This window comes from Pyrus communis, chromosome 1 (assembly GCF_963583255.1).
Source record: "Pyrus communis chromosome 1, drPyrComm1.1, whole genome shotgun sequence".
Classification (NCBI taxonomy): domain Eukaryota; kingdom Viridiplantae; phylum Streptophyta; class Magnoliopsida; order Rosales; family Rosaceae; genus Pyrus; species Pyrus communis.
The window spans coordinates 1,120,991-1,148,967 of NC_084803.1; the positions used below are offsets into that span (position 1 = coordinate 1,120,991).

Sequence of the window (27,977 nt, forward strand, 5' to 3'; positions counted from 1 at the left end):
ACAAGGTATGTTTCCACGTGGCGCAATGACAATATTGTAGAAGGGGAAGTATCCATTGCAATTTGCACTGCGCGCGGGATCCACTTCCAACGGACACAACAACTCTGCAATCTTCTATCCACGCTTTTCACCTCATCTTCCAGACATGAACTGAAACAAATAGCGCCCGAAAAAACCAAGTGCTTCAAGTTTCGAGCTTTCAGCAATGGAGAATTTTACAATCCCCTGCAAATCAAGCTCTCCAATACCCATGGTACCCTCCAAATTCAGCAACCCATCTAAATTCTTGCCACGACAAACCAAACCCACAATGTCCTTTTCCAGAAAAACCCTCCCGAAATTCACAGACTCTCACTTGAATTACCTCCGCAAGAATGGCGAGTTCACGGAGGCCGTCACCGTTCTTGACTCCATTGCCAAAAGTGGGTCGAAGGTAACTTCCACTACTTACATGAATTTACTTCAATCCTGCATTGACACCAATTCTATTCAACTGGGTCGGAAGATCCATGAGCGTATTGATGTAGTTGAGGAATTGAACCCGTTTGTTGAGACGAAGTTGGTGAGCATGTATGCGAAATGCGGGTTTTTGGATGATGCGCGCAAGGTGTTCTACGCAATGCGTGAGAGAAATTTGTACTCTTGGTCGGCCATGATCGGTGCGTGTCTTAGAGATCAGAGGTGGAAAGAGGTGGTGGAGCTTTTTTACTCGATGATGAGAGATGGGGTTTTGCCGGATTACTTTCTGTTCCCTAAGATATTGCAGGCTTGTGGGAATTGTAGCAATTTCGAGGCCACGAAATTGATACACTCCATTGTGGTTCGGTGTAATTTGGCTAGTTCTATTCATGTGAACAATTCGATACTGGCGGTGTACGCAAAGTGTGGAAAATTAAAGAGGGCAAGGAGGTTCTTTGACAACATGGATGAGAGGGATGGGGTGAGTTGGAATGCAGTTATATCTGGTTACTGTCACAAGGGTGAGACTGAAGAGGCTCGGAGACTGTTTGATGCGATGAGCAAGGAAGGGATTGAACCAGGGTTGGTAACTTGGAATACATTGATTGCTAGTCATAACCAGTTAGGGCATTGTGATGTCGCAATGGAACTGATGAGGAGGATGGAGAGCTGTGGCATAACTCCTGATGTATATACTTGGACTTCTTTGATTTCGGGATTTGCTCAAAACGACAGGAAAAATCAGTCTTTGGATTTGTTCAAGAAGATGCTTCTGGCAGGGGTACAACCAAATGGGATTACAATCACTAGTGCAATCTCAGCATGCACATCTTTAAAATTACTCAACAAAGGGTTGGAAATCTATTCTATTGCTATAAAGATGGGTTTCATTGATGACGTACTGGTTGGAAATGCACTTGTTGATATGTTTTCAAAATGTGGGGAACTGGAAGCTGCTCAGAAGGTCTTTGTTATGATCCCAGAGAAAGATGTCTATACCTGGAACTCAATGATAGGAGGATATTGCCAAGCTAGATACTGTGGTAAGGCCTATGAACTGCTCATGAAGATGCAGGAATCAGATGTGCATCCCAATGCTGTGACCTGGAATGTGATGATCACAGGATACATGCAGAATGGAGATGCGGATCAAGCAATGGACCTCTTCCAAAGGATGGAAAAAGATGGGAAAGTTAAACGAAATACGGCATCATGGAACTCTCTTGTCTCTGGCTACCTGCAACTTGGGGAGAAAAACAAGGCACTTGGGGTATTCAGGCAGATGCAGGCCTACTGTGTTAATCCTAATTCTGTTACTATATTGAGTGTCCTGCCTGCTTGTGCAAATCTAGTTGCCACGAAAAAGGTGAAAGAGATCCACGGTAGTGTATTACGTAGAAATTTGGAGTCCGAAGTCCCTGTTGCAAATTCCCTGATAGACACCTATGCCAAATCGGGAAATATAGCATATTCAAGAATCATATTTGCTAGAATGCCATCCAAAGATATCATCACTTGGAACTCGGCAATTTCTAGTTGTGTCTTACATGGTCTTTCAGACATTGCACTTGACCTTTTTGATCAGCTGAAGAAGTCGGGGTTTAAACCAAATAGAGGTACCTTTACAAGTATCATATATGCATACAGTCTTGCTGGAATGATAGATGAGGGAAGACAAGCTTTTTACAGCATCAGTGAAAACTACCAAATCATAGCAGGTCTAGAACATTATTCAGCCATGGTAGATCTTTTTGGGCGTTCTGGAAGGCTTCAAGAAGCAATGCAGTTTATTGAAGATATGCCCATAGAACCAGACTCCTCTATTTGGGCTGCCTTATTTACCGCATGTAGGATTCATGGGAATCTTGCCTTGGCAGTTCGTGCAGGGGAGCATTTAATCGACTTGGAACCAGGAAATATTTTGGTTCAACAGTTACTTCTACAGTCATATTCTTTATGTGGTAAGTCTGAGGACACTTCAAAATTGAAAAAGTTTGGTAGAGATGCTGCAATAAAGAAATTTATTGGGCAGTGCTGGATTGAGGTAAAGAACTCGGTGCATACGTATGTTGCAGGTGATAGGTTGGAACTATGCTCAAACTTTCTAAATTCATGGTTACAAAACATAGAAGAAAAAGCAAAGAGACATGATTTTGGTAATGAGCTTTGTGTTGAGGAAGAAGAGGGGGGTATCAGCTGGGTCCATAGCGAAAACCTGGCATTTGCTTTTGCCCTCATTGGCTCCCCAAGTGTACCTAAGAGTATTAGGATGGTGAAGAATCTGAGAATGTGTGGAGACTGCCACAGGATGGCGAAGTATATATCTATGGCTTTCGGGTGTGAGATATATTTGAGCGACTCAAAGTCCTTTCACCATTTTAGTAATGGCCGTTGTTCATGTGGTGACTATTGGTAGAGGATCCTCGGGGAAAAGCATGAAAGGGGAAAGTTGAAAGATCAATTTCAGTGAACAGGGCGTCTTCGAGGTACAACTCCAGTCACAAGCTAACATTATTTTGCCGTTATTGACAAAGCTGAAGAGGGGGTGGTTGATCTTTATGGGATTTGTAACCATGAGGACAGCAGCGCTAGAGTCACATTCAACTCCAATACATTTTCTCTTAGCGAAGCATAGGCTTCGATGTACCTCCGTAACTCTTCCTCAATAACAGATCCAAAGCCATGGCTCAGAGAGAAGCGCCTTCGGCTCCCTTCCATTTCCATTGCGCAGAACTCCACCTGCTCCGGCGTGGCCTTGCTATCCTCTGCAACCACCATATATTTAAGCTTAAACCAACATTTAGGAGGGGGAAGCCAACGAAGGACTTCGATCTGCCTAGAGGATTTAGAAGACAATGGCTTGGGTGGGACCTGATTTCAACGCATTCCAAATCCCTCTTCATTTGTTAATAATAAGAAGAAAAGTCGCTAAACGTCCTCATTGCATGTAACAGCTCGTTCATTCTTAAAAACCAATCACAGTGTGATGCGTGTCCATAAATTTATGCTCGTATATTGCCCTCGAAAGCAGGGTATGGGCCCTTGTTACCCTCCTATTTCAAGCCCAAATTGCTCATTGACAGGTTTGGATCTGTTGTGTTGTGCTACTGGCCCAATTTCTCATGAAGTCCCTTACAAACTACGTAAGGAACAAACTTGGAGCTTGGAATCAAATTAGGTTCTCTCTCCTTCTTGGGTCAATATTGGAGCTTGGAATCGGTTTTGATATACAAAACCCTCCCAATGTTATGGCATATATGCATTGTTATTCTGCGATGGTTTATCGAATCCAAACCTTTGCTTATGAGTGAAGAGTTTTAGGTTCAAATCTCGTCAATTATGAGTGAAAAATCTTAGATGCGAATCTCATGAATGGTGAGCTCGATGTTAATTTGTTTCCCTTACTTCCTTAGGATATGTATGTCAATGGATTAAAAAAAAAAAAGGAAAACTAATGAAAATAGCTTGAAAACTTTGAATTTTAACGATAAGGACAAAATAAAGGGTAAAGTGAATAGTACCAGGATTGATTTTTTAGTGTAAAAATGTGGTTTTTGGTTAAAGTGAACAGTACCGTAGACTTTCCGTTAAAACTTCCTTAAAAAAAACAGAAAAGATGAAGAACATGGGCTCTTATTAGGGCCACCTACAACAGCCCGAATTATCGGGCAGGCTAAGGAAAGCAAAGTGATGGGTTTTTGAACCATAGGCCAGTTGTCTTAATGGGCCAACTTCTCATAAAGTCCGTACAACATGAAGAGGTGCAAACGGTTGAACCCGGTCCAGACGTTCAGATTTCCCAGGTTTGTTATTAGTCACAATCGCGTTGTTGGTGTTTGAAAAAATATGATAGGATTTAGCCTAACATTTCAAGAAAAAGTAGTGTTGCTGTTGAGAAATTCACGTAAAGTTATTTAGAGAATGATATATTAGTGAAAGTTTCCTACATGATGTGGCCGTAAATAGGGGCGAAGCTATAAATAAAGTTCATGGATGGCACAATTAATCAATGGTGGGTGCATCTTCTCGTGGAATTCAAAAAAAGAGTGCGAGTATCATCAATTTTCTTTTCAATTTTAAATGAGGTATTTTATCGAGCATTTGGCCAACCTATACTCATTGTGTGCTTAGTATACATTCCCATCCTTTGTGCCATTTTAGTTGTTTCTTTAGGGTCAATATTGCTATACTTAACAAATAGATAAATTGTATATGCATAGGGCTGGAAGGTCAAATTTATTAAACACGTGAGAGGAGGGAATTCTTTTTCGTGTGTTGTCAGAATCAACTCTACAACTAAACAATTTTGTGTTATATCCGCCTCCTGATAGTTTTGGATAAGAAATGAATGATAGAGTTGACGGTGATGGTGAGTTGCTTCTTATAAGTCGTAGTTCGATTGACGTCTTATCGAGCGACAAAAGACAGCTACTATTTAACTAGGTTCCTAGTTCCTGCTCAGAGCAACTTTTTCCAACCAAGATTCGCCCCTTTGCTGTAAATTACCCAACTCAAAGCGATACACGGTTGTAAAGACAAACTTTAATCAGAACCCGTGCATGCATGTATATAATGTCAAACTGCATCACCGGCCAACGACTAAGACAATGCAATTGTGAGACTCTCACTAATACAAGTACAAAGAAACGAATTTAAGTATCACCAAATGCTTTTGATTAGCCATTTATAATTCATTAAACATTTCTATATAAGTAAGTACTTGAAGTAATTATTTTTCAAAATATATTTTTGTTTTTTTTCTTTAGCAAGTTTTTTTCTTTGTCAACCCATTTTTACTTCTCACACAACTCTCTCAATTTCAGACTGTTGGATTTAATGAATTGAAGAAGATCAAAAGACATAATTTAACAAGGGATATGAAATAGGTAAAAATGGGTGTGGGATTGCAGCATCCAAAATGTATATATGAGTACACTATTCAACTGGCTTGAACAATAAACTTCCCTTTTAAGTTTTAAACAAAGCCATTAGCTTCTAGCACCCAAAGAAACAAATAATTTTAATTAATTAATTATTTAGACACGCGGGGTTGATATACTTAGGGGTGGAAAAAATTCCCAAAAGTCCCGAACCGAACCGAAAAAATCCCGATCCCAAACCAAAAATTTCTCAAACCGAAATTCCCGAAATTTTCGGGATGCTATCCCAAACCGATCCTAAAATTTCGGTATGGGATTCGGGATTGGCTTCTCGATATTTCGGGAATCCCATAACGAACCAAAAATATATAATATTAATTATTATATATATATATTATTCTTTTATAATTGATGTTAGTAGTTTCTAATTCATGCTCTGCAACCTGGAATGCCCTACACCTTGCATATTTTTCATGTTTTGTTTGATATTCATGTGGATTTTATTATTGTTGCTGTCATGGCTGATGATTTTAGAAGGCTTGATTCATTTGTCTCTCAACATATTGCAAAAAAGGTTTAATTAATTTGAATTTTGACTATGATAAAAATAGTCAGGCATGCCAGTGTTCAATTAAATGGTAGTGTGAATGAAATGAAATTCCTAGTTCATGAATGTGTTATTGAATTATATATTTGAAGAACAATTCATAATTTCATATTTCAATTTGGGATTCTCGATTTGTCCCAAAATCCCGAAAATATTTCGGGATTCCCGAAATTTGGGATTCTCGAAAACTTGGTTTGGGATTGGTCTTCAAATTCCCGTCCCGAAAAATTTTGGTTTGGAATTCGAGATACTAGTTTCGGTATGGTATCCCATACCGAACCACCCCTAGATATACTTGTTAATACAGGCGAGTCTCACATAAAATGGTAACGTTCATATGATTATGTATCAGCGAGTATGCTAACTTTGTGTGTCTAATGGACCTTATTTTTACTGTAATTAACTTCCAACATGAAAACTCCAAGCGAGAGACCTCCCCAGAAATTTAGTGATTCTAAATTTTTGCAACAAGAGAAGACGCAGCCTGTTAATTTGCAGCAATGTTCATGTTCATTATTTCAGTGAGAGGCTGCGACCTTCAGTCATGATACTGAAAGCTTGATATATATATTTTTTTTTTCGTGACCTTCGACATTAAATTTATTAGGGTAAAGTACAAAAAATACTTTAACTATTGGGGTCACGACAGTTTCATACCTTATCTTTTAAAATTGACAATGTCATACCGCATCTTACGAATTTGTGACAATGTCATACCTCCGTCAATTTTTCTGTTAGTTTTTCTGTTAAATACTGACGTGGCAAGAGACGGGGACCACTTTCTATTAAAAAAATTAATAAAATAGTATTAAAAACTAAAAAAAATATTTAATATTTTTTAAATATTAAAATAATAAATAAAAGTAAAATTAAAAAAAAAGAGGGTAAAGTACAAAAAACTACCTCAACTATTGGGGTCACGACAGTTTCATACTTCATCTTTTAAAATTGACAATGTCATACCGCATCTTATGAATTTGTGACAATGTTATACCTCAACCAAATTTTCTGTTAATTTTTCTGTTAAGTGCTGACGTGACTTAATTTGAGACCTACTTTCTATTAAAAAATTATTAAAAACTAAAAAATAATTTTTTAATATTTTTTAAATATTAAAATAATAAAAAAATAAGAAGGAAAAAAAAAAAAACCCCTCATTTCTTCCCTCCCCTCCCCCCCCTCCTCCCTCCTCCCTCCTCCCTCCTCCCTCCTCTCCCCATCTTCATCTTCTTCCCCCACCTACAAATCCCAACAAAAAAAAAAAAACCCCCAGATCCCGTCGGTGGGAAGATGGGTGCGCAGAGAAGATGGAGGATGTGAAGAATGGATGAAAGTGGTGGATTTGGAGTTTGATGGGTTTTCAAATTTTTTTTTTCCTTCTTTTTTTCCTCCTCTTCTTCTTCCTCCTTCTTCTTCTTCTTCCGCAGGAGAGTTGATGGTTTAAAAAAAAAAAAAAAAAAAAAAAATTCCTTCCTCCTTTTTTTCCTCTTCTTCTTCCTCCTTCTCCTTCTTCTTCTTCTGCAGGGGGTGTTGATGGGTTTTCAATTTTTTTTTCATTTTTTCTTCCTCTTCTTCTTCTTCCTCCTCCTTTTCTTCCTCTTCTTCTTCCTCCTCATTCTCCTTCTCCCTTCTTCTTCTTCCGCGCCAACAGGGGGGAATTTTATTTTTTTTTCCTTCCTCCTTTTTTTCCTCTTCTTCTTCTTCCTCCTCCTCCTCCTCCTTCTCCTTCTTGTTCTTCCGCAGGGGGGTTGTTGGGTTTTCAAAATTTTTTTATTTTTTTATTTTTTTGGGTTTGCTGGTAGGGGGAAGAAAATGAAGATGGGGAGAAGAGAGATGAGGGGGGGGGGAGAGGGAGGGGAGGGACAAACTGATGGTTTTTTTTTTTTTTTTTTCTCTCTGCTTTTTATTATTATTTTAATATTTAAAAAATATTAAATAATTATCTTTTAGTTTTTAATTATTTCTTAATAGAAAGTATGTTTTGAATCAAACCGCGTCAGTACTTAACAGAAAAATTGATAGAGCTGTGACATTGTCACAAATTCGTAAGATGCGGTATGACATTGTCAATTTTAAAAGATGAGGTATGAAACTGTTATGATCCCAATAGTTGAGGTAGTTTTTTGTACTTTACCCTTTTTTTTTTTTTAATTTTACTTTTATTTATTATTTTAATATTTTAAAAATATTAAATATTTTTTTTAGTTTTTAATAATTTTTTAATAGAAAGTGGTCCCTGTCTCTTACCACGTCAACATTTAACAGAAAAACTAACAGAAAAATTGACGGAGGTATGACATTGTCACAAATTAATAAGATGCGGTATGAAATTGTCAATTTTAAAAGATGAGGTATGAAACTGTCGTGATCCGAATAGTTGAGGTAGTTTTTTGTACTTTACCCAAATTATTAATAAATGAAAGTAGTATGGCTATGTCGACGTCACAATTTGCATAAATGTGCTTAATTGCATTCCCCCATGCAAAAGCTAAGCTACAAGATTAAAATCTAGCACAGAATCTTGGTGTCCATCATTCGATCGGGGATTATAGTAGCAGATTGCCAGATCCAATTTAATTATTAATTTGCTATCTGACATCATATTTGTTCTGGAATTTCCCACAGCAAGTTGCCCATGCATCGATCTCCAATTCTCCGTAAATCCATTTCTTCCTCTTTGGCATCATCCTATATTTTTCTTTATATTTATTGGCAAATTTACTAATTATGCCATGTAGAATCCAATACCTAACCCTAATTATTCACTTAGGTCTACTAAATTAAGTGACACTTCATCTTTCATATTAGCTATAAGCTCATGCACACAACCACTCAAATTAGTACTGCATTACCACATTTTACATCTATCTTTCACATGTAGCTCACTCTTAGATTCTGACATTAATTGCATATATATACCTTATTTCTTTCAGCTATTTGGATGCACAAATTTGACACAAAATTCTTTAACACATGTGGATCTTACTATTGAATGTGAGTTTTGCCTATATTAGAGATTATTTTAGCAAGTGTCAATTTTGTGTGTTCAAATACTATAACACGTACGTTCTAATTTCTTACACATTTTTCATGTGCATTGAGTTACATGCACGACTTTCATTTCATGCGTAAATTTTGGGGTATTATTCGTGATGTTTGATGCCATGCATGCATTGATTCGAAAACCATTTACTTCATTTCAATATATTAATGTGTTTAGTGTAGTTGCATCTAATAAATATATATATATATATATATATATATATATATAATCAAAAGGCAAAAAGGGTGCATCATTCATAAATTTAATTAGGATTTCAAAATAAAACAATTTAATCTAAAAAAAATCCAAACCAACAGAATAATATTACCCACTGTAAGGGGTATTTTTACCCCTTTATTTCTTTAATTTAAAAAAATATATATATTTCAAACAAAAATTACAAATAAAAAATAACATGTACAAGAGTAAATTGCCACATGCTCACATATGCGACAAGAGGCTACTGTATATTATAGGCATATACTATTATGCATAAAAGCCAATAATCCATATGCATGCATGATATCCCTGTTCGATATGCGACTTTAAGCTCCCTATAGCTAGTATTGTATTACACAAAGGTGACCCACGTAATGAGCAATCAGCTGCGATGGACGCTTAACAATATCTTACCAGTATTTGTTTACATTTTGTGCCCTCCTCAGTCATCACTGATGTGAAATGTTAATTATTATGTTATCACTACTGTTCAATTCAGATGCTCATTCATGAATCTGGATCCTCTTTATGAGCATCTAAAGATTCGTTAATTATGTTCATTCATCGTATATTGTACGGTCAAAAATTATTTTAAATATTTTTATTTAAAATTAAACATAAACAATACTTGATAAAAACTGACTGCGCGATGTACGATGAACGAATACAATTTATAAATCTTCAAGATCCTCACCAAAATGAACCAGAAAGGATCATGTTGGCTCATTCATGTCTTTAAACCCATTCCTTGCATGATTCTAGGAGAAATTACAAATATTTAATTTAATTTAATTTAATACTATAGGGTTTTAAAAAGGACTAATTAAACTAGTTTGCATGCACTGCATGGTGCTTGGCAGCTTGCTCCCGTTCTATAATATAGTAAAGAGAAATTCGGGGACCAATAATGATAATGAAAACAATGGGGAATGAGCTGTTCTTCATGTAATTAAAATCATCAAGACCCAAGGAAAGCAAAACTTTTCTCACTTCTGGCATGCATCTTTACACTGTCTAATTCACTTTTTAATTTAAACCCCAGCTAACTAATTAGCTATTGATATTCTTCACGGCAAGTCATAATTAGGGTTTCAATGCGCAATATAATCTGTGATTTAGCTCCCCTTTAATTACAATTTTTTGAAGTAAAAAGAAGAAAAAAGTTTAAGAATCTAAGCTAGGGAACAATTGGTGTCGGGAAGGAAAAGAGGCTGCTATGTTATACACTAACACAAAAGTGATTGTGTTTGCTTTCATGAGCAGCTTTGCCTGTAAAGTGACACTTGTGCAGGACCTTTGTAGACCCATTGCTTTGCACTTTGAGGAAGAAAAAACCACACATTTTGTTGTAAAAGTTGAGTTTAAACTCAAAAGCAAAGACAGCATGAACGAATCATAAAGCAGATCGACAAAACGACTTTCTCCTTCTTTTACAGACGCACAGAAGATATAAGAAGAAGAGAGAGAGAGAGAGCCCCCAATTCCACTTATTTGCCAAACTTTTATTGAAAAGAGCAATTACAGCTTAAAAACGACCTCATATCGATTATTTTATTAATTATATCATTATCACTTTTGTTGGTGCTTAAAATCGCACTAATTAATCTTTCTCATAATTTAATCCCAACTAATCATATTGAAGGAGTGAGGAGGGGAATGACCAAATTGGTAAACCAAATGTCATTGCCGTACTTAATCTCATGGAGGATTTTAGATTTCTTTTTCCTTTTCGTAAAGTGCGATTAAGTGTTAACTAAAAAATAAAATGGATTTTTTACACAATAATGTTTAAGAATGTTAACTACATTGAAATATTCGAGACTGATAAAGAAACTGAGGAAGGAGTAAAAGAGAGAAAAATGAACTAGAGAGTTTAGAGAGAGAAATATGAGACTTGTATTCAAGTTATACAATGATTATACAACTTTGTTTTTATAACAGAAATCCTAGTAACTCTAACCAAATACTAACAAACCTACTAACTAATTGATGACTTGTACAATCATTTTAACTAATCATCTAATTAATTGTGTGAAACCCTTAATAAAGAAAAGAGTATAAGTTCATATTTTATCTATTTTTATTTAGAATGTTAATAAAATCACAATGCGAGCAGCTGAATTTAGTATTTGATGCATGATCGTTGAGAGTTAGAGAAAAAAGATTATGTGCATGCTTTGGATCATAAGAAAATGAGAGGATGGTTATCAATTTGTGCACGTTGCATGTTTATCCATTATTTCGAAGGAACTTTATCGAAAAGCTTTCGGTACTGTTAACTTTAACAAAAAATCACATTTTTACACTAAAAAGTTAATCATAATACTATTCACTTTAACCTTTATTTTGTCATTTTTGTTAAATTTCAAAATTTTCAAATCATTTTTATTAATTTTCCTTTATTTCAATTATAATCTTAACCGACCGTAGTTGTGCATGATAGAAAAATGCATGTATACAAAGTAGACAAAAACGAATTTTTGTTTTGTGGTTTTCAGTTGCTTGATAATTTATGTTCCTTATAAAATATTGACGATTATATTTATAAATTGGGCTTTATTTCTAATGTGTTAAGATAATGGATCATAGTTAACTCATTACTATAAGTTAATGGGGTCCTAAGCATGCATATTTATCTACGTAAAGTCCAAATTGGATGCTGATTAAAACAGTTGGCCATTAAAATTATTGGTACACAAGTTGATTGGTGTTGGTCTTTGGACCGGACTCGTGTTGCAATCCCAAGTCTGAAGGTCATTAGGCACTGTCAACTCACCTCTTCTTGTCGACAGATTAAACAAGGATTAATTCATTAAGCTAAATTATTTAATATAATTGTACAACCAAACTTCTCACATCTAATCCAGTTGGCTTTGGCTACCCGACAGAGACAGGGCTTTAATGTCAAGACTCAATCTTTTGAACAGAAAAAGGCGAGTGTTGATATGGATTTAACAGTTGGAATAATTTGGAAGTATTTTCCTCGTTTACAACATTGATCTGACAAATGGTCATCAAATTCAAATCTAGGTCAAATTTCATTTACAAGTTATTTAATAGGAAAACGAATGAAAAGGACTATAAAATTTTGAATTTTAATGATAAGGATAAAATAAACGATAAAGTGAATAGTATTAATATTAATTTTTTAGTATAAAAATATGATTTTTCGTTAAAATAAACAGTACTCTAGATTTTTCATTAAAACTCTATTCTTTAATTTATATAGAAATGTTATACAACCAAGCAAGCAAGCTAGCTAGGTCCAACTATTCACACCAAGAAAGAAAATATATGCATGCGTCCCCAGTTCATGTGGACTTGTTTAATGGAAGAAAATGAGATTACATGCACGACTTAACTTTTATATTGTCAATGTCATTCTCAACAAAACCCCAATTTCCTAACACATACAGAAAAATGATTTTTAAGTACCATTTTTCTTTCATGTATATCATGTTAATTTATATGTTTTTTAGTTATTTGCTATTTAATTCAAAATTTAGAAATAGAGAAAGGTATCAAGGTAGAAAATGAGGGTGTGAGAGAGATTTCCCTTTACGTAGTGGACCTTGACCCACACGTTACTTCCAACACCCTTCTTTCTACGTGTTCGGGTTAACCTATATTTTCACCATTACCTAGTTTAATTATTAAAAAAAAGTAAAAAAACAAAGATCAAGGTTAACACACTGCAATATATGAAGAGTAATGTTGGACAGACCAATTTTTTAGACCACATTTACAAGCATATGACGTGTCCGAAATAGAAAATAAGCATGTTAATCAATACTTAAATAATAGTAAGGGAGTTTTAACGAAAAGTCCACGGTGTTATTTACTTTAATGAAAAACCATATTTTTACACTAAAAAGTCAATCCTGGTACTATTCACTTTACCCTTTATTTTGTCCTTATCGTTAAAACTCAAAGTTTTCAAGCCATTTTCATTAGTTTTCCTTAATATTAATTCAATCATCAATAAACATGTCATATGATTTACAAAATATAGTTTAAATGAATAATCTTCTAGCATTACCCGTATATTAATCCTAATTATCCCTTACTTCATGTCTGTGGTGGAAGACAAGTGAATTAGACAAGCTACTTTTAGGTGGTCCAACAAGTGTCCACATGTATGAAAGCTTAAAATAGAGAGAGGATCCTCGCCGGATCCTCTTTTCGAGGATCTGAGGATTCTTCAATCGCGTCTGTTCATCGTTCATTGTACATCATGCAGCCAGTTTTCATCAAGTACTGTTTATATTCAATTTTAAATTAAAAAAATTTACATTGATTTCTGACTACATGATGTACGATGAACGGATGTGACTTGAGAATCCTCACTCCTTAAAATATGCACTCACCCGATTGGATAATCATTTTCATTGCTAGGCAAGGTGGAAGAGTGGTCAATTTGAAGAGAGCCCTCCTAAATAATGACTTCTTTAACCAAAAACTGTTTTACAATGTAACTATTACCTTTCTTAATTTGTTTTTTTTTTTGCTCACTCACATAAACAATAGAATTTTTAGGCCTTTGAATGTATTCTCCATGGAGGTTTTTAGGTTGTTATTGGTGTAACTTGAACCTATATATCTTAATTTTAGCATATTTGGGATTCGTCAAATTGACTAGAATAGTATGCTCCTCTGCTCTATATTCAAGTTTGAAACTCTCTACACATAATTAACATTTGGATTAGTATTAGATTAGAGAGAGAGGGAGGGAAACTATGAATTGATCTTGGCCATGTTTTTGCAAGTTGATGACTTATAAATCTGCAATGGTGAGCTTTTTGCAGATATCATGTTTTCAACTTAAGTTTGAGTCTCCCTTCACATAAGTTGCTTTTTAGTATAGAATATTACTAGTATAAAATATAAAAACAATTATAAAAACCTATAAAATCTTGGTACGAGACATTGATCAGAATCCTCTTTTTATTAACAAGCTGGGTGACTTGACTAAACTATGGCCACGTCAATTAAAATTGTTAAGTTTATAACCAACTAAGTCTGATTCGTAGCAAAACTTGACCAATCCAAGGAAAATCCAAAAGTGGGTGCCAAAAATACCAATTGAGAAATTGACATCGATCTATCATCACTTAAAAAGACCGACTAATTTCCAAACGCCCACTTGATGTTTTATGAATGTTTTTAGTTTGGAAAGCACCATAATTAAGTCCATAAATAGTCGTTTGTAACCTAACCTTAGATTCTGCGATTTTCTTTAGGGCTTAAAAGTTAATATTGATTAATTTAATTAATTACACATCTGGTTGTGTTGTGTTGTGTGGTGTTGGTTTGATGAGGATTGAGAGGGAGTGAGGGAGGGAGGCTTTCGTAAAAGACTAAAGAAACCCTAGCAGCTAAAAAGAAAGAAAGGGAAGGGAGAGAGAATCTTCAAATCTTTATTGGTTGCTGCATTAAGCTGAATGAACATCGTCGCAGTGGTGCTGCACCCACGTGAATGTTCCCTCGCTCGTGTCCCCACAAAGATCCTCCGTATCCACGTGTGGGCCCCATTATTTCCTCATCCCCTCATCCCTTCCCTTCCCTTCTTCCTCCTCAAAGCAGGGTCTCTGGGCAGTGCAGTGGGTAATGCATCGTAATATGGTAATGGGTCATAAGAGGGAAAAAATAGAGCTCTTCCGTGCACGTGTCCCTCAACCCTTCCACGTGAACAGCCACATGTCCTCGACCCCACACCGGGCCCATTCTCTCAAAGAGTCCCTTGTCCTTTAAATTGAGGACCTGCATGTTATATCCTAAGACACAAAAGAGAGGGGCACACAGTCAGAATCTCAGAATCTCTGTATGATTTGTTGTTTGTTGCCTCGGAAAATTGTAGAGTGAGAGAGAAAATATTTACATATATACATATATTCCTCGTTACCTTATCTGCTAAAATATTATATAGTATATCTAGATAGATATTATTCACACAGTATATATATGTATGTGAGTGTACTTGCAGTCTTGGAACGTGAAGAAATCTTGTTATGGAAAAGAAAGGAAGAAAGAGGAGCTGAGCGAATCTGTGCATGTTGCGTACAAAATCTTTAAAGCGAAATCAGCCTTACGTTATCTCCGCGACCACACGTCCCTCCCTCCCTCCCTCTGCCACAAAGATTTTGTTCCTTCTCATGTTTCTCTTATTTATTTCGTTAATTTCTTCCTCTCACGGTCTCACTCACTATACTCTATATATAGCTAGAGTATAGCTGGATACCACCACCGCCACCTACTTATCTCCGCCGTTGTCCACAGTTCTCTAATCCTTCATCCTTCTAGCCGCCGCCGCCTCCTCCTCCTCCTCCAGTATGTAATCCTATACCTAATTCATCATTTTAAACCAAACAAAGAAAATCAAGATCAAGAACAAGAACAAGAATAGTAACGTACTTAAACACATGGCAACTACCAAGCTTGTTTTAATTACATTCGCAATCTGTCGACTTATTCTCACGGTTGGTTTAACCGTGGATCCAACGGAGCTTCTTCGCCTCGTCGTCGACGGACAGCTCAGTGTAGACCCATCTGACGTGGATACCGCTTCGAAAGATTTCGGCCTGATGAGCAGAGCGGCGCCCTTGGCCGTTTTACACCCGGCCTCCGCCCAAGACGTGGCGGGACTGGTGCGGGCAGCCTACTCTTCGCCGCACGGGTTCACGGTCTCGGCCAGAGGCCACGGGCACTCCATCAACGGGCAGGCGCAGACCAACAACGGTGTCGTGATTCAGATGAGCGGGGGATCGTTGAGATCGGGGAGGCCGGGTCAGGCGGCTCGAGTGTCGGAGAAGGGGATGTATATTGATACGTGGGGTGGGGAGTTGTGGATAGATGTGCTCAGGAGCACGCTGGAGTATGGACTCGCACCGAAGTCGTGGACTGATTATTTGTACTTAACAGTCGGAGGAACCCTTTCCAACGCCGGAATCAGCGGCCAAGCTTTCAATTATGGACCTCAGATTAGTAATGTTCATGAGCTCGACGTTGTTACAGGTTCGGGTTACATATTTCATTCATTTCTGTTATTTTATTTATTTTCATGGTGTGTTTAATTTCCCATCTTATTACCAATATTCACTATTAAGGTTTATTAGTAGAATAATGTTATTTCTACCACATTTATTGATTCTAAAGTAGGTTGATCTATCTATATATATGAAACTCGACTGCCTCGTATTAGAAAAATTGTTAACAATAAATGTGGTTAAAATATCATTGCTGGTTCGTCTTAGTATAATTTGTTTATATGAACAGTTGAGCAGAACATTGTTTTAGTAATAATATAGGTATGCTCAATATTTAGTAATAATTCTTATTCATTTTCCTAATTGGTGTTTGCAGATTTTATTGGATTCTAAGATTTGCCCATTTTATACTTTTAGTCACCTTCTTATGTCATGAAGGATGTTTTCAGTTGCAGTTTAAACTGTACACATGACCACATGAATATCTCTTTAACATGGTTGTTTTTATATTGTTTCATCAGCGTCACGTAGAAATTGTAGTATTTTAATTTATTCATTAATTATTTTCATCAAAGAGATTATATCACTATTTCATCAAATCTTTGTTTTACTAATTATTTAAGGCTCGAAATAGCTACAATGGTAGTTTAATTAGTTATAAGTTAATATCCTTGTCTAGCATATTAATTAATTATATTATCTAATTATAGGTTGTTGTCGTTGCTGCCAATTAAACTGATTGCCTTGTATGATCTCATCATGCATAATCAACATATGGTAAATCTTCGAGTACATATACAATTGATGTATTGAAGTGACCTAATTCTTGTTTAACAACAGGCAAAGGCCAGCTATTGACATGTTCAGAAGAGCAAAACTCAGAGCTGTTCCACGCTGTTCTTGGTGGGCTAGGCCAGTTTGGAATCATCACTAGGGCTAGGATTGCGCTCGAACCATCCCCCCAAAGGGTATATCTCTCTTTCATATCAAGTCGGTGATATTTAGACACCATGTATTAAAGAGTTTTATGTGTCTAAATAGCATTAATTGTTATTAAATATATTAGTTTTGAGCGTCTAAATAACATTACTCCGAAGGTTTTGGTTGGTTACATCTTCCAAGGTGGTAGTGGGCCACATCCGTACTTTTGCAAAACTTTCCTAATATATGTTAATTAGTGACAAAAACCTAAAAAGCTAGCAAGGTATCATGCATGACCTACTTAGGGGTGATAAGGGAATGGATGATGGGTCCATTAGCTGGCAATGTTGTTGACGTGTGACGTGGTCTCTTTTCTAAATCTTTTTGTTGCAGCTTTATTAAAAAAAAATTTGTTTTTATTGTCTTTGTTGTCAATAGGTGAGGTGGATCCGAGTACTGTATTCCAATTTTTCGGCTTTTACCAAAGACCAGGAATTCCTCATCTCTCTGCATGGGCAACCTTCCAGCCAGAAATTCGACTATGTCGAGGGTTTCGTTATTGTCGATGAAGGCCTCATCAACAATTGGAGGTCATCTTTCTTCTCCCCTAGCAACCCTGTCAAAATCACCTCCATTGATTCTGAAGGTGGTGTTTTATATTGCTTGGAGATTACGAAAAATTACGACGAATCGACTGCCGATACAATTGACAAGGTATGATTATACTCGCATTTACACTCTAATATAGTTTTATTAGGCGGTTGGTGATGTATTAGACTTGGGTATTAAAAATTTGTAAGTCTACTGCAAGCTACCGGTAACAGTTGAAATAGAGAGAGAAAGAAAAGAAAAATACTATAGAATACGTAACTTAAGAGTGTCGTAGAATATAACAAATATGAAATATTTAAAAAGTAATGAGCGAGGACATGGTGTCATGCATGGAGTGTGTAATGCTAGAGAGATTTTTATTGTGTGGGAATATGGCTTAGCACGCTAAATGTTATAATACAAGTGGTTTAATACTTAAAAAAATAAAATTTTAAACCATTTGTATTATGATATATAATATATCAGACCGTGTTTCTGACATACTGAATTTTTTTTAGTAATACTAAAGCAACACCAACTTCTAGAAAGTATACATTAGAATAAACAGTAAGAGCGCTAATTGGTTGGCACTCTCAGGCTTTTGAGACTAATTTAAAATCGTTTCAGTGATTGTTTAAAGTGCTTTCTTAGAGCAGCTTCCAACCCTATCATATGTATTAAAATTTAAAAACAATTAGAGCTATGCTTTGCTAGATTCGTTAATTTAGAAGGATGTCCCACTAAACCCTAGATTATCTGATTGAGATGATTAGAGTCTTAGAGTATATAATAATTAAAGGTACTATGTATACAAGACATTAGCAATAAAACATGGAAGATCTGTGATCTATTATCCTATTCGAACCTAAGATCGAATAAACATTTTTTTTCTAATTGTTACTAATTATACATTTACTAAATCTAAGCCGCCCACCCACCAAATTATTCCTCTTAATTTGAAATTTAAACAGAATAATGAAACTTATCCTGACAAAAGTAGCTTTCTTTTAAACATACTGTGATTGTAATTGTTTTAAATAAGGGTAATGCTAGAGAAATCAAATTTTTTTAAACCAAATGATGTGGTTGTAGATAATTGGATTATTAATTAAGTGTCGATTAATGTGTTTGTTTCTTATTGGTGACACATCATTTAGTCTGTAATTTATTTTAAAAAAATTGATATTCCTAGCATTATCCTTTAAATAATACGTGCATTTAAAACAACAAACAATTAAAAACTGTGCTTTGGGAATTTGTTTTTCTCGCAGGAAATAGAGGATTTGTTGGAAAAACTGGATTTTGTACCGACGTCAGTCTTCACAACTGATCTTCCATACGTGGATTTTCTGGACCGCGTTCACAAGGCCGAGTTGAAGCTCCGATCCAAGGGTTTGTGGGACGTCCCCCATCCATGGCTTAACCTTTTTGTCCCCAAATCAAGGATTTCTGACTTCAACGAAGGAGTGTTCAAGGGCATTTTGGGAAATAAGACAAGCGGACCCATTCTGATTTACCCCATGAACAAAGACAAGTGAGTTCCACAGCCTCATGCGCATATATATATATATATATATGTTCTTTTCACTGCATGCATGCATGTGCCTGCAAATATAACGACATAGCTGTTGCATGCAGCATGTGCACTATAGTTAATAGAAAAATACATGATTTTAATCATCTTCATTAACAAAAATAAAGTGTGAATCTAGGTTATTGCATTTGTTGAGCCTAGCTCTAAACACTCTGGTAATTATACTATTAACTATATAGGCAAATAGAATCTCTTGTGACAGAAGCTGCGTACATCCTCAATAATTGAGAAAGAATGATTGGAGATTAAGTAGATGATCCCATAATCTTGAGGATAAAATCCTCAATATTATAAAGGCTATTAGGGTTGGTGCTTAGGGAGGTTGGTAGAGATGCCATTGTTCATGTGGAGAAACTTTTAGGTAGGACAATTTGGCTGGGTCGTCGTGTACTTGTCAAAAGGAACATGTCTCGTTGTATTTGGATAATATTTGCCTTACGTAAGTGCTACTACCAATGCATACTGTCAGACTATTGTGAGAGTAATGTGACAAAGTAGTTCATCGTGGGTTGCTCTACTGACTCTTTTCTCGTACAAGATTTGAATAGTATAGCACTTGACGGAAAAAGATCGTCGTCAGAACCTTTTCTATGAGATTTTAAGGATTCCGTGACCGTTCACCGTATATTGTGATGTTAGAAATTATTTTAAAATTTAAATTTTAAAATTAAATATAAATAGCACCTAACGAAAATTGATCGTACGATGTACGATGAATGGTCACGATCCGACGAGGATCATTTTCCACACTTAACGTCCATGGCTTTTCTCCTGAGTTGAGTGTAATTTGGACATGACAGCGTATATATAATTACCTATAGTTGGACTTGGTCCAGGATCCACACGAACAAACACAGTGCTGGGTTTTTTGGCTTCGAGTAGAAACAGCCAATGAAGTCGACGGGATCGTCCAAACGTAAGGATTCTCATGTCAGTAGATCCACTGGTGGGATGTCACTCATGTCGTTTCGCGAGCTTAGTTCCAGAAACATTGCCGTTAGCTATCACAGTACAATATTATTATTAACACAGCCTTTAATTCCAAAAACATGTTTTGCTCATTGTCGTTTGTTTTGTTTTGATTCTGTGTAGGTGGGACCAGAGTAACTCTGTGGTGACGCCCGACGAGGACATATTTTACCTTGTGGCGCTGCTAAGAACTGCCTTGGATACCGGGGACGAGACCCACACCCTGGAGCACCTGACCAATCAGAACCGTCGGATCCTCAGATTCTGCGGTGATGCGGGGATCGAGGTGAAACAGTACCTCCCGCACTATACTACGCAGGAGGAGTGGATGGACCACTTTGGAGATAAGTGGGCCCGGTTTTACAAGAGGAAGATGGAGTTCGACCCTCGGCGCATTTTAGCCACCGGCCAACGTATTTTCAGCCCTTCATCGGTTTCTTCTAGTCTTGGTGTTGGTGGTGATAAATTGTCGGTTTCTTAGATGACCAAAACATACAGTTTTTAGGGTTAGTCTTGTACATATACCGTTAGATGAAATCTTTTTTATTACCAAATGGGTACTGGTTATGAGAAAGAGGAGGCCTTTTTTTTAAGAGTTTTTCGGTCTGAATGCTCATATCACGTGACTGTCCAGCCAAGGCCGGAGACTCATTGTGCGGAACTAGGATAGTGTCGATGGGGCCGGAAAATAGTAATGGAATGAGATACAATGTTTTTGTGCTCTTGGTTGTAGAGGTGAGGTGGCATGACCATCCGTACCCAAGAATTTCTCGTTTCTTAGGGTTTGTTAGGTGAGAGTGAGAAGCGATGGACCCGAATGGGGCCCACGATCACAATCCAGCGCCCGTGATCCGGACAGCCCAGTCTGGTTTTGTTCTGGGACTCGACGTCTTTATCCGCAACCTCATCCAACACAAGCTGGACTCTGATCATCACTCCATCATCCTTCATGGTTTGTCAATTTACTGTTATACCCTTCTTAGATTGGTCACCGGGTAGAAGTAGAACGCATGAACTACAGCTTTGTAATTAGACAAAATCAAACTTAATATAAATTAAATTTTAGTCTACCCTGAGCTCTTTGTTCTCTAAAATTTAGCCCCTGACAGACATACAAATTGGAGTAGATAATGTGATTGCAGTACAAAAATATCAAAGATAAACCTACTCGCGTAATATCTGGTCCGGCGGTCTGCCAATAACATCTAAGGTTTATTCATCTAGCTGTGGCTTGCATGGATGTGCATCACTCTGTGAACCGAGTTGCTTCCCGAATTTTTTCAATGCGATTGAATATATCGTTTTCCTTCGCACTGATGTCCCGTCAGCCACTAATTTGACAGCCTATATGAACATAAAGAGTTGTCAAACCACTCAACGGTTCATAATAACAGAAGAAAAGATCATTCCTAATGATTTTGTTAAACCTGGTAAATGCATTTCGGTCACTAGTAAGTGAGGCGCCGAGTAAAATGAATATGCAACAAGTCATTAGAAATACAAACATATGTCAGAAAAAGTGGCGTTCAATATGATAAACAGAAGTCATTACCGTGGAAAGACTATGCCCGCTGGAGATCAAATCTCTTAACTCATCCTCAAGCTGAGACTCTGAAGGAGCTACAACCGGAGAATCTTCCTTTCCTTCAATTAATACTGTAATTTCACCTTTTGGCTGGTGAGTAGAGTACGCTTCTTCAGCTTCCCCCAATGTACCCCGCCAGAACTGATAAGACGTTAAATTTAGGGGCATGCCATTTATTAAGTCTGAGATCACAACATAATAGCAATTCTATTTGTGGAAGAACATGCTAGCATTTGAAAAATTCAAAAAAATATCAACAGAATTAGCAATTTTATCAGTTGTTTTTTTGTTTTTTTTTTGTTTTGTTTTTTTTTTTTTGTTTTGAGAAAGAAACGACAATGTTAGCACATCATATTAATTACATTCATACAATGTGCGCAGCTGATCTATTCAGTTATTCCCCAATGGGATCTGGGTTCTAAGAATTTTGAATCACATCGCGAAGCACTAGCTAAGTTCCTAGATCGTGTGAAATAAGAGTGTTACCAGAGATAAATAAGAGACATCAAGAGACATCGCCACAAACCACCTACCTCTTCATGAATTTTTGTAATTTCACGAGCTATGACACATTTTCTGCAACACAATTATACAAAAAAGGTCATCATTTTGTACAACCACTCAACCAGTAATAGCGCATAGATCCAACCATGGAATTTCAATTGGTGACTCATACAACAACAACAACAACAACAAAGCCTTTTCCCACTAAGTGGGGACTCATCATAACGAAAAACTAATAAAACAATTAGATAAAGTATTTACCTTGAAAAACCAAAAAGTGAAGAAGTCTCTTCAAGAAACTGATGAAGCTTATGGGGAGGTACATAAAATATTTGAGTCGCTGCCTCATTTGCTGAAACCATCAGCCTCTCTCTTCTAGATCCAGCATGTTTAGAGAGAAATCCAACTGCAGAAGTACAATCGGTATACAAAACTATGTATCTTGATCCATCCAAGCCACATCCACCAAGAAGAATATCAGCAACATCAATTCCTTGAAAAACTTACCAAATGTAAACTCCTCTGTGGACAGGCCAGAGGCAGAGAGAGCAGCCACAAATGCGGACGGCCCAGGTATAGGAATGACAGGGATGTTTTCATCCACGCATAGCTTTGCCTGCACCAAAACCTTGATATCAATTGCACTGCTACGTGATACATCTATAAGACTATATATAAATACCATATCTGCAATAATACACACTACATTACTCCGAAGTCATGTTGTCACGAATGACTAAACAATTTACAAAATCAATTCAAGCTGATACATGATGAATTACTTGCTGTAAAAGCAAAGGAAACTAGAGAAAAGGGGTAGACCCTCACCAAGTCCGTACCAGGATCACTGATGCCCGGCATCCCAGCATCGCTTATGAGCGCCACAATTTCACCTTCCTTCAACCGCTTCAACACTGTTTGCCCCCTTTGAGCTTCATTGAATTTGTGATAGCTCAGCTGTAATCTAAAAGCATAAATCAAAATGACTAAAACTAAAAACTAACCAACTCAGAATCCCAAAAATATAATAACCCCTATTCACTTACAAGGGGAGTTTTGATGCTATAATGGTGGAGCAACTTCCCCGAATGCCGAGTGTCTTCGGAAAGTATTACATGAGCTGATTTTAACACTCGGAGAGCCCTGCATTGGCAAAATTCGGTCCGATATCATATTAAAAAATGAAAAGAAAACAAATACATGGTTTGCAACTTTGTATGTAGAGATTGAGAAAGCACCGTAGAGTGATATCTTCGAGGTTTCCGATCGGAGTTCCGACCAGATACAGTCCGGGTTCAATAGGACCCTGCAACCGAAACAAACATTCAAAATACAATCTTCTGTTGAAAAAACGATAAATTTGGTTTGATTATGCAAAAACAACGAGATTGAAAATAAAATTAGAGGGAAATTAGGGTTACTTGTTTCGACGGCGGTTGGGGGATTGAGTCGGTGAGTTCGGCGGAGATTTGAGGACTGGAAGAACAGAAGGGGATTATGCTAGCTTTATTAGGGCAAACGGAGAGTGAGTGGAGAGACGGCTGCACCGTCTGAATCGTCTGGGAGGGGAGCAAGTTCGATAGGCCGGACCGCCCCCATGAGAAAGAAACCGCCGTGAAAGGAAGCCGTCGCGATAGCATTTGTTCCGCTAACTAAACCTCTCGCACTTGCTTCTTGGCGGAGGGAAACACAGCTGAAGTTAACCGTTGTGGATATTTTATGACGGTTAAGGCAAGAGATGCTAAATTTTGTAAATTAAATGATATAAAAGTTGATGATTGTATTACTTTGTGTCTAATTAACATGCTTATTTCTTATTGGTGATACATGACATACCCCGAATCGAGCTATGTTGGCCAACACCTTGGAAGATGATGAAACCATAAAAGTATGGTGATGTGGAAAATATGAATAAATTTAAACTTAAACCTTTATTTTTGCCCACTCAAACTTTTTCTTTTTTGCTCCTCCTGGACTTAGTTAGCTGAATCTTCTGTGGTGAACAAGGGATCACTAGCAATTATGAGATCCACCCAAGTAAATGTAAGAGTTTGTTTCTTGTTGCGTAATAATTATCTCATCTAGGTTTGAGTGTTATACTTATGTTGCATTGTTATCTATACTCTGACTATTTGTGTAATATGGATTCTTCCCACTACTGCGCATTCTCTTTATTAGCTTAAATAAATTCTAGCTTCGGAATTAGTTGATAAACTATCCTTTCCGTTGAAATTTCTTGTTCTAATTGATAGAGCAAACTGAGTAGCAAGTCGAAAACGTAAAAGGCTTTCTAAGTTGCAAGGAACTTGTAACTCATTTGCTGATCAAGAGGAGTCCAATATCCCCACCCCGATATCAGTTGTATCCAAAAACAGTTAAATCCGTGCAATTAGGCGGCAAATCAATCTATTAGGTTTTTAATGAGTACCCATTAAGATCCATTTAGTTTGATCTCACCTTACACTATTATCACTACGACCAATCTCACATTTATAATGATATCAAATTAAATAGATCTTAACGAGTGTCCATTAACAACCATTGTTAGTTGATTTACCACCTCCGGAAGCAATTGCCGCCACCCCGCTATCAGTTGTATGAAAAAACAGTTAACTCGAGACTGTTTTTAGAATAGCCAAAAACGCTTCTAACCGAAACGGCACAAGTCTCATCGATCAACCAACGAGCTTACTGTTTGTAAAAGCAAGGATGCAGACATGATATCTGACCGTATTCACAGTTGTTGCAGCTACGCAATCTGATTCGCATCCACCTCACTCGACTCGACACATGCATTCCAACTTCCAAGCAATGGCAACCAATATGTTGCGGGGTGGGGGGACATGTCCGTTAACATTGATTAAATAGTTGATTCCAAAACAATCTTTTTTTATACATAATTAATTAATATTCGTTAGGTCATTGCATTACACTTTGTCATCATGGAACCACCATCTCGTCTCCTTGGGAGATCTGCCGTTCCTGCAGTTCTTCACGTAACGATCGTTATCCGCTGGGCGTTGCTGCACAAATGAGGGTCGTGTTATAACGAAGTCACGTAGGGTGAAGTGGAATAATCCAAAGCTATAAATTCATCAAACTGAACCATACCTTCACCGTGGAACTCGATAACATGGAGAGAATGCTGATACAGATGGAACTAACCGTCATGGCTGGGGACCATGAATCATATAGAATATCTGCAAATGAAAACAAAAACCGTTAACTGGAAAATCAATTGGCTGTTGCTCATTATCAGGTACATGACAGCTATCTATTCCATTGCAGAAGCGAGAATATGTAAACGACAACAATAAATTAAACATTACATGATCAAACAGCTCGGGCTACCTTAGGCACACAATCCATAGGGAATCAAGGATAACAAAAAGAAGATGATAGTTTCCCCTTTATTGTTATCTCATCATTTCTGGCAACAAAAATAAGATATCTTGTGCTTGAAAGACGAAAGTTTGCAACTTTAAAAGCTCAAAAGAGCAATAACAAGTATAGATGCAAACGTAAGGGATACCGAATGACTCCCAGCACCTAGAAGATTCTATCCAATGACCTCATGCAGCTGATTATGGACGCAAACGTAAGGGACACTGTGAGCTTGGGTGTACCTCATGCAGCCATGCCTCTGGAACTTAAATTTGACCTTCAACTAAGAGCTATTGTCAAAGTTTCTTAGGTATCCCTGGTCCTTTCTTTTTAAATTCACCATATGGCTATAACACTCAATGAGATTTAATAATAAAAGCTATCGGCCTGATTTTCATAGTTCACAACTAAACCTGATCGTATGCTGGGCACCACACTAACTTCTAGTTTATTTTCTTGCCAATCTTCATATCAAGCCAATTCAGAATATCACAAAATCCAACTAGACATGTCCCGCGATTATGTGTACTCGCTACAGTAAGCACCAGAGGGTTGTATTTGCTTGACATGAGACATTAGATTTCTACCACAGAACGATAAAATGAAACATTCTAAATTGCTAGTGCTAAGATCCAAACATTAGGTAACGTTTTCGTCAAGCTTAGTTGCAAATAATAGAAGGATATTCTCCAAGGCAAGGTTAAACTCTAATGGTCAGCAAATTCAATAGAATCCAATTAAACTTATTATAAGGTTGCCTAACTTGCAAGCAAATATTGCGATGTAACAGTTGACCAACTTAACAACTAGTCATCATTTTGATAGAATGAAACTAACGATCACATACAATGACTCGAATAATATAATAGCCATCTAATTTTTGATCTTCCATATGAAGAAAGCAGGAATTCACACCGAGACATTAGTTCCATACTAACCCAATTACTGAAAACAACTAAAGATAGCGGAAAATACTAAAACAAAGTTAAAAGACAAGATCGGTACCTAAACAGATATGGCCATTGCTGTAAATGTGAGGATGCAGTGGAGCCGGAGGGACAAAAATCACCTGAATACATCAGTAATTTAAGCGAAAACTTCAAATTACTTATCGTTCTGTTTTCGTCAAGTTTTCGAAACCCTAACAACTACAACTCTAGAACCAAACAGTAGGTTTGATTACTTAAATGGTTTGAACCCAATAATCAATTCTTCGGTTTCGAAACAATTTCTCGGCAACCAAACAGAATCAAGAGGAAACCAAAAGTTAAATTCAGAATCTTATGGACCTGTGGTGCCTCCATGGGATAATGCTCGGGGAAATCGACTTGGAGCTGATAAATTTCGTTAGCGTATAGAGTTCCCGGGGCTCCGGTGACTTCGATGACCCATCTTCACACCAAAATTCAAAGAAATTAACATTTATCACAAAATTAATCGCAAACAAAAGAGATATTAAAATTAAATTAAATATAAAGAAATTGGAATGGAACCTCTGAAGATTATCGGTGACTTTGTGCTTGAAACCTGCCGGAGGATTCACCTGCCACTCCACCAGCTCTTTCTGCAGCCGATTGCAGGCGATCTTGCTCAAAGCCTACGCACCCAAAAAATTCCATTAAAAACGATTAAACAAAAAGGAAAAACAATTTAAAATTGTATATACAGAGAGAAGTAAACCTTGCGTGAAGTGGCGGAGGAGCTCGTCATCGCTTCCTAAGCAAGTGAGAGAGAGAAAGAGGCGGACGTCAGCAACGGCGGATTCGAGTGCTCCTTCCTACTCTCCTTCCTCGGCTATCTTTTACTCTCAATTTTCTCTGAAATTTCCAGAAATTATTTTAATTTTCTAGACAATAAAAAATAAATAAAAAATATACATTTTAGCAAAAAGGTATCCACGAGCGTGATAGTAATCGGCAATCTCATCAGAAATATCTCCGGGGGCCCCACTGCCGCACTAGAAGCTTTTGGAGGTTTCCTGATTTGCCACGTTGATAATATTTGATCACGGAATCCGCGTGTTCGTTCGCTCCCTCTCTTTTTTTTTTTTTTTTTTTTTTTTTTAAGTATTGGTGCAGGTCGTTGCCGTCGTTTTTTATTTTTAATTACTACGAACAAAAAATTATTCTCCTACCAAAAAAATAATAATGTCAATTTGGAAAAAGTCACACCAAATTGAACACGGGGGTCGTCTAATTAATCTTATAAATTTACAATTAGTAGCTTAATTAGTTTGTT

The 27,977-nt window shown here is 36.9% G+C and overlaps 4 protein-coding genes across 4 annotated transcripts; 2 read left to right on the forward strand and 2 right to left on the reverse strand.

Moving 5' to 3' along the window:
- The first annotated feature begins 32 nt into the window (after window positions 1-32).
- On the forward strand, window positions 33-3,385 carry LOC137713614 (pentatricopeptide repeat-containing protein At1g19720-like). Its single transcript, XM_068452938.1, has one exon. The coding sequence runs from the start codon at window positions 206-208 to the stop codon at window positions 2,873-2,875; it is 2,670 nt and encodes an 889-aa protein (XP_068309039.1). The 5' UTR covers window positions 33-205; the 3' UTR covers window positions 2,876-3,385.
- An 11,617-nt stretch (window positions 3,386-15,002) lies between these two features.
- On the forward strand, window positions 15,003-21,273 carry LOC137740410 (cytokinin dehydrogenase 5-like). Its single transcript, XM_068480289.1, has 5 exons — window positions 15,003-16,219; window positions 17,032-17,159; window positions 17,551-17,826; window positions 18,975-19,237; window positions 20,390-21,273. Exons 1-5 carry the CDS (start codon window positions 15,628-15,630, stop codon window positions 20,745-20,747), a joined length of 1,617 nt encoding a protein of 538 aa, XP_068336390.1. The 5' UTR covers window positions 15,003-15,627; the 3' UTR covers window positions 20,748-21,273.
- A 53-nt stretch (window positions 21,274-21,326) lies between these two features.
- Window positions 21,327-24,048, reverse strand: LOC137740417 (uncharacterized). Its single transcript, XM_068480294.1, has 9 exons — window positions 23,777-24,048; window positions 23,594-23,661; window positions 23,402-23,498; window positions 23,184-23,312; window positions 22,863-22,971; window positions 22,617-22,761; window positions 22,385-22,427; window positions 21,819-21,992; window positions 21,327-21,610 (listed from the first exon to the last, which is right to left on the reverse strand). Exons 1-9 carry the CDS (start codon window positions 23,993-23,995, stop codon window positions 21,479-21,481), a joined length of 1,116 nt encoding a protein of 371 aa, XP_068336395.1. The 5' UTR covers window positions 23,996-24,048; the 3' UTR covers window positions 21,327-21,478.
- A 1,141-nt stretch (window positions 24,049-25,189) lies between these two features.
- Window positions 25,190-27,581, reverse strand: LOC137747444 (probable ubiquitin-conjugating enzyme E2 18). Its single transcript, XM_068487556.1, has 6 exons — window positions 27,420-27,581; window positions 27,233-27,336; window positions 27,029-27,131; window positions 26,745-26,808; window positions 25,467-25,555; window positions 25,190-25,378 (listed from the first exon to the last, which is right to left on the reverse strand). The coding sequence occupies exons 1-6, from the start codon at window positions 27,447-27,449 to the stop codon at window positions 25,283-25,285; spliced, it is 486 nt and encodes a 161-aa protein (XP_068343657.1). The 5' UTR covers window positions 27,450-27,581; the 3' UTR covers window positions 25,190-25,282.
- Window positions 27,582-27,977: the final 396 nt, after the last annotated feature.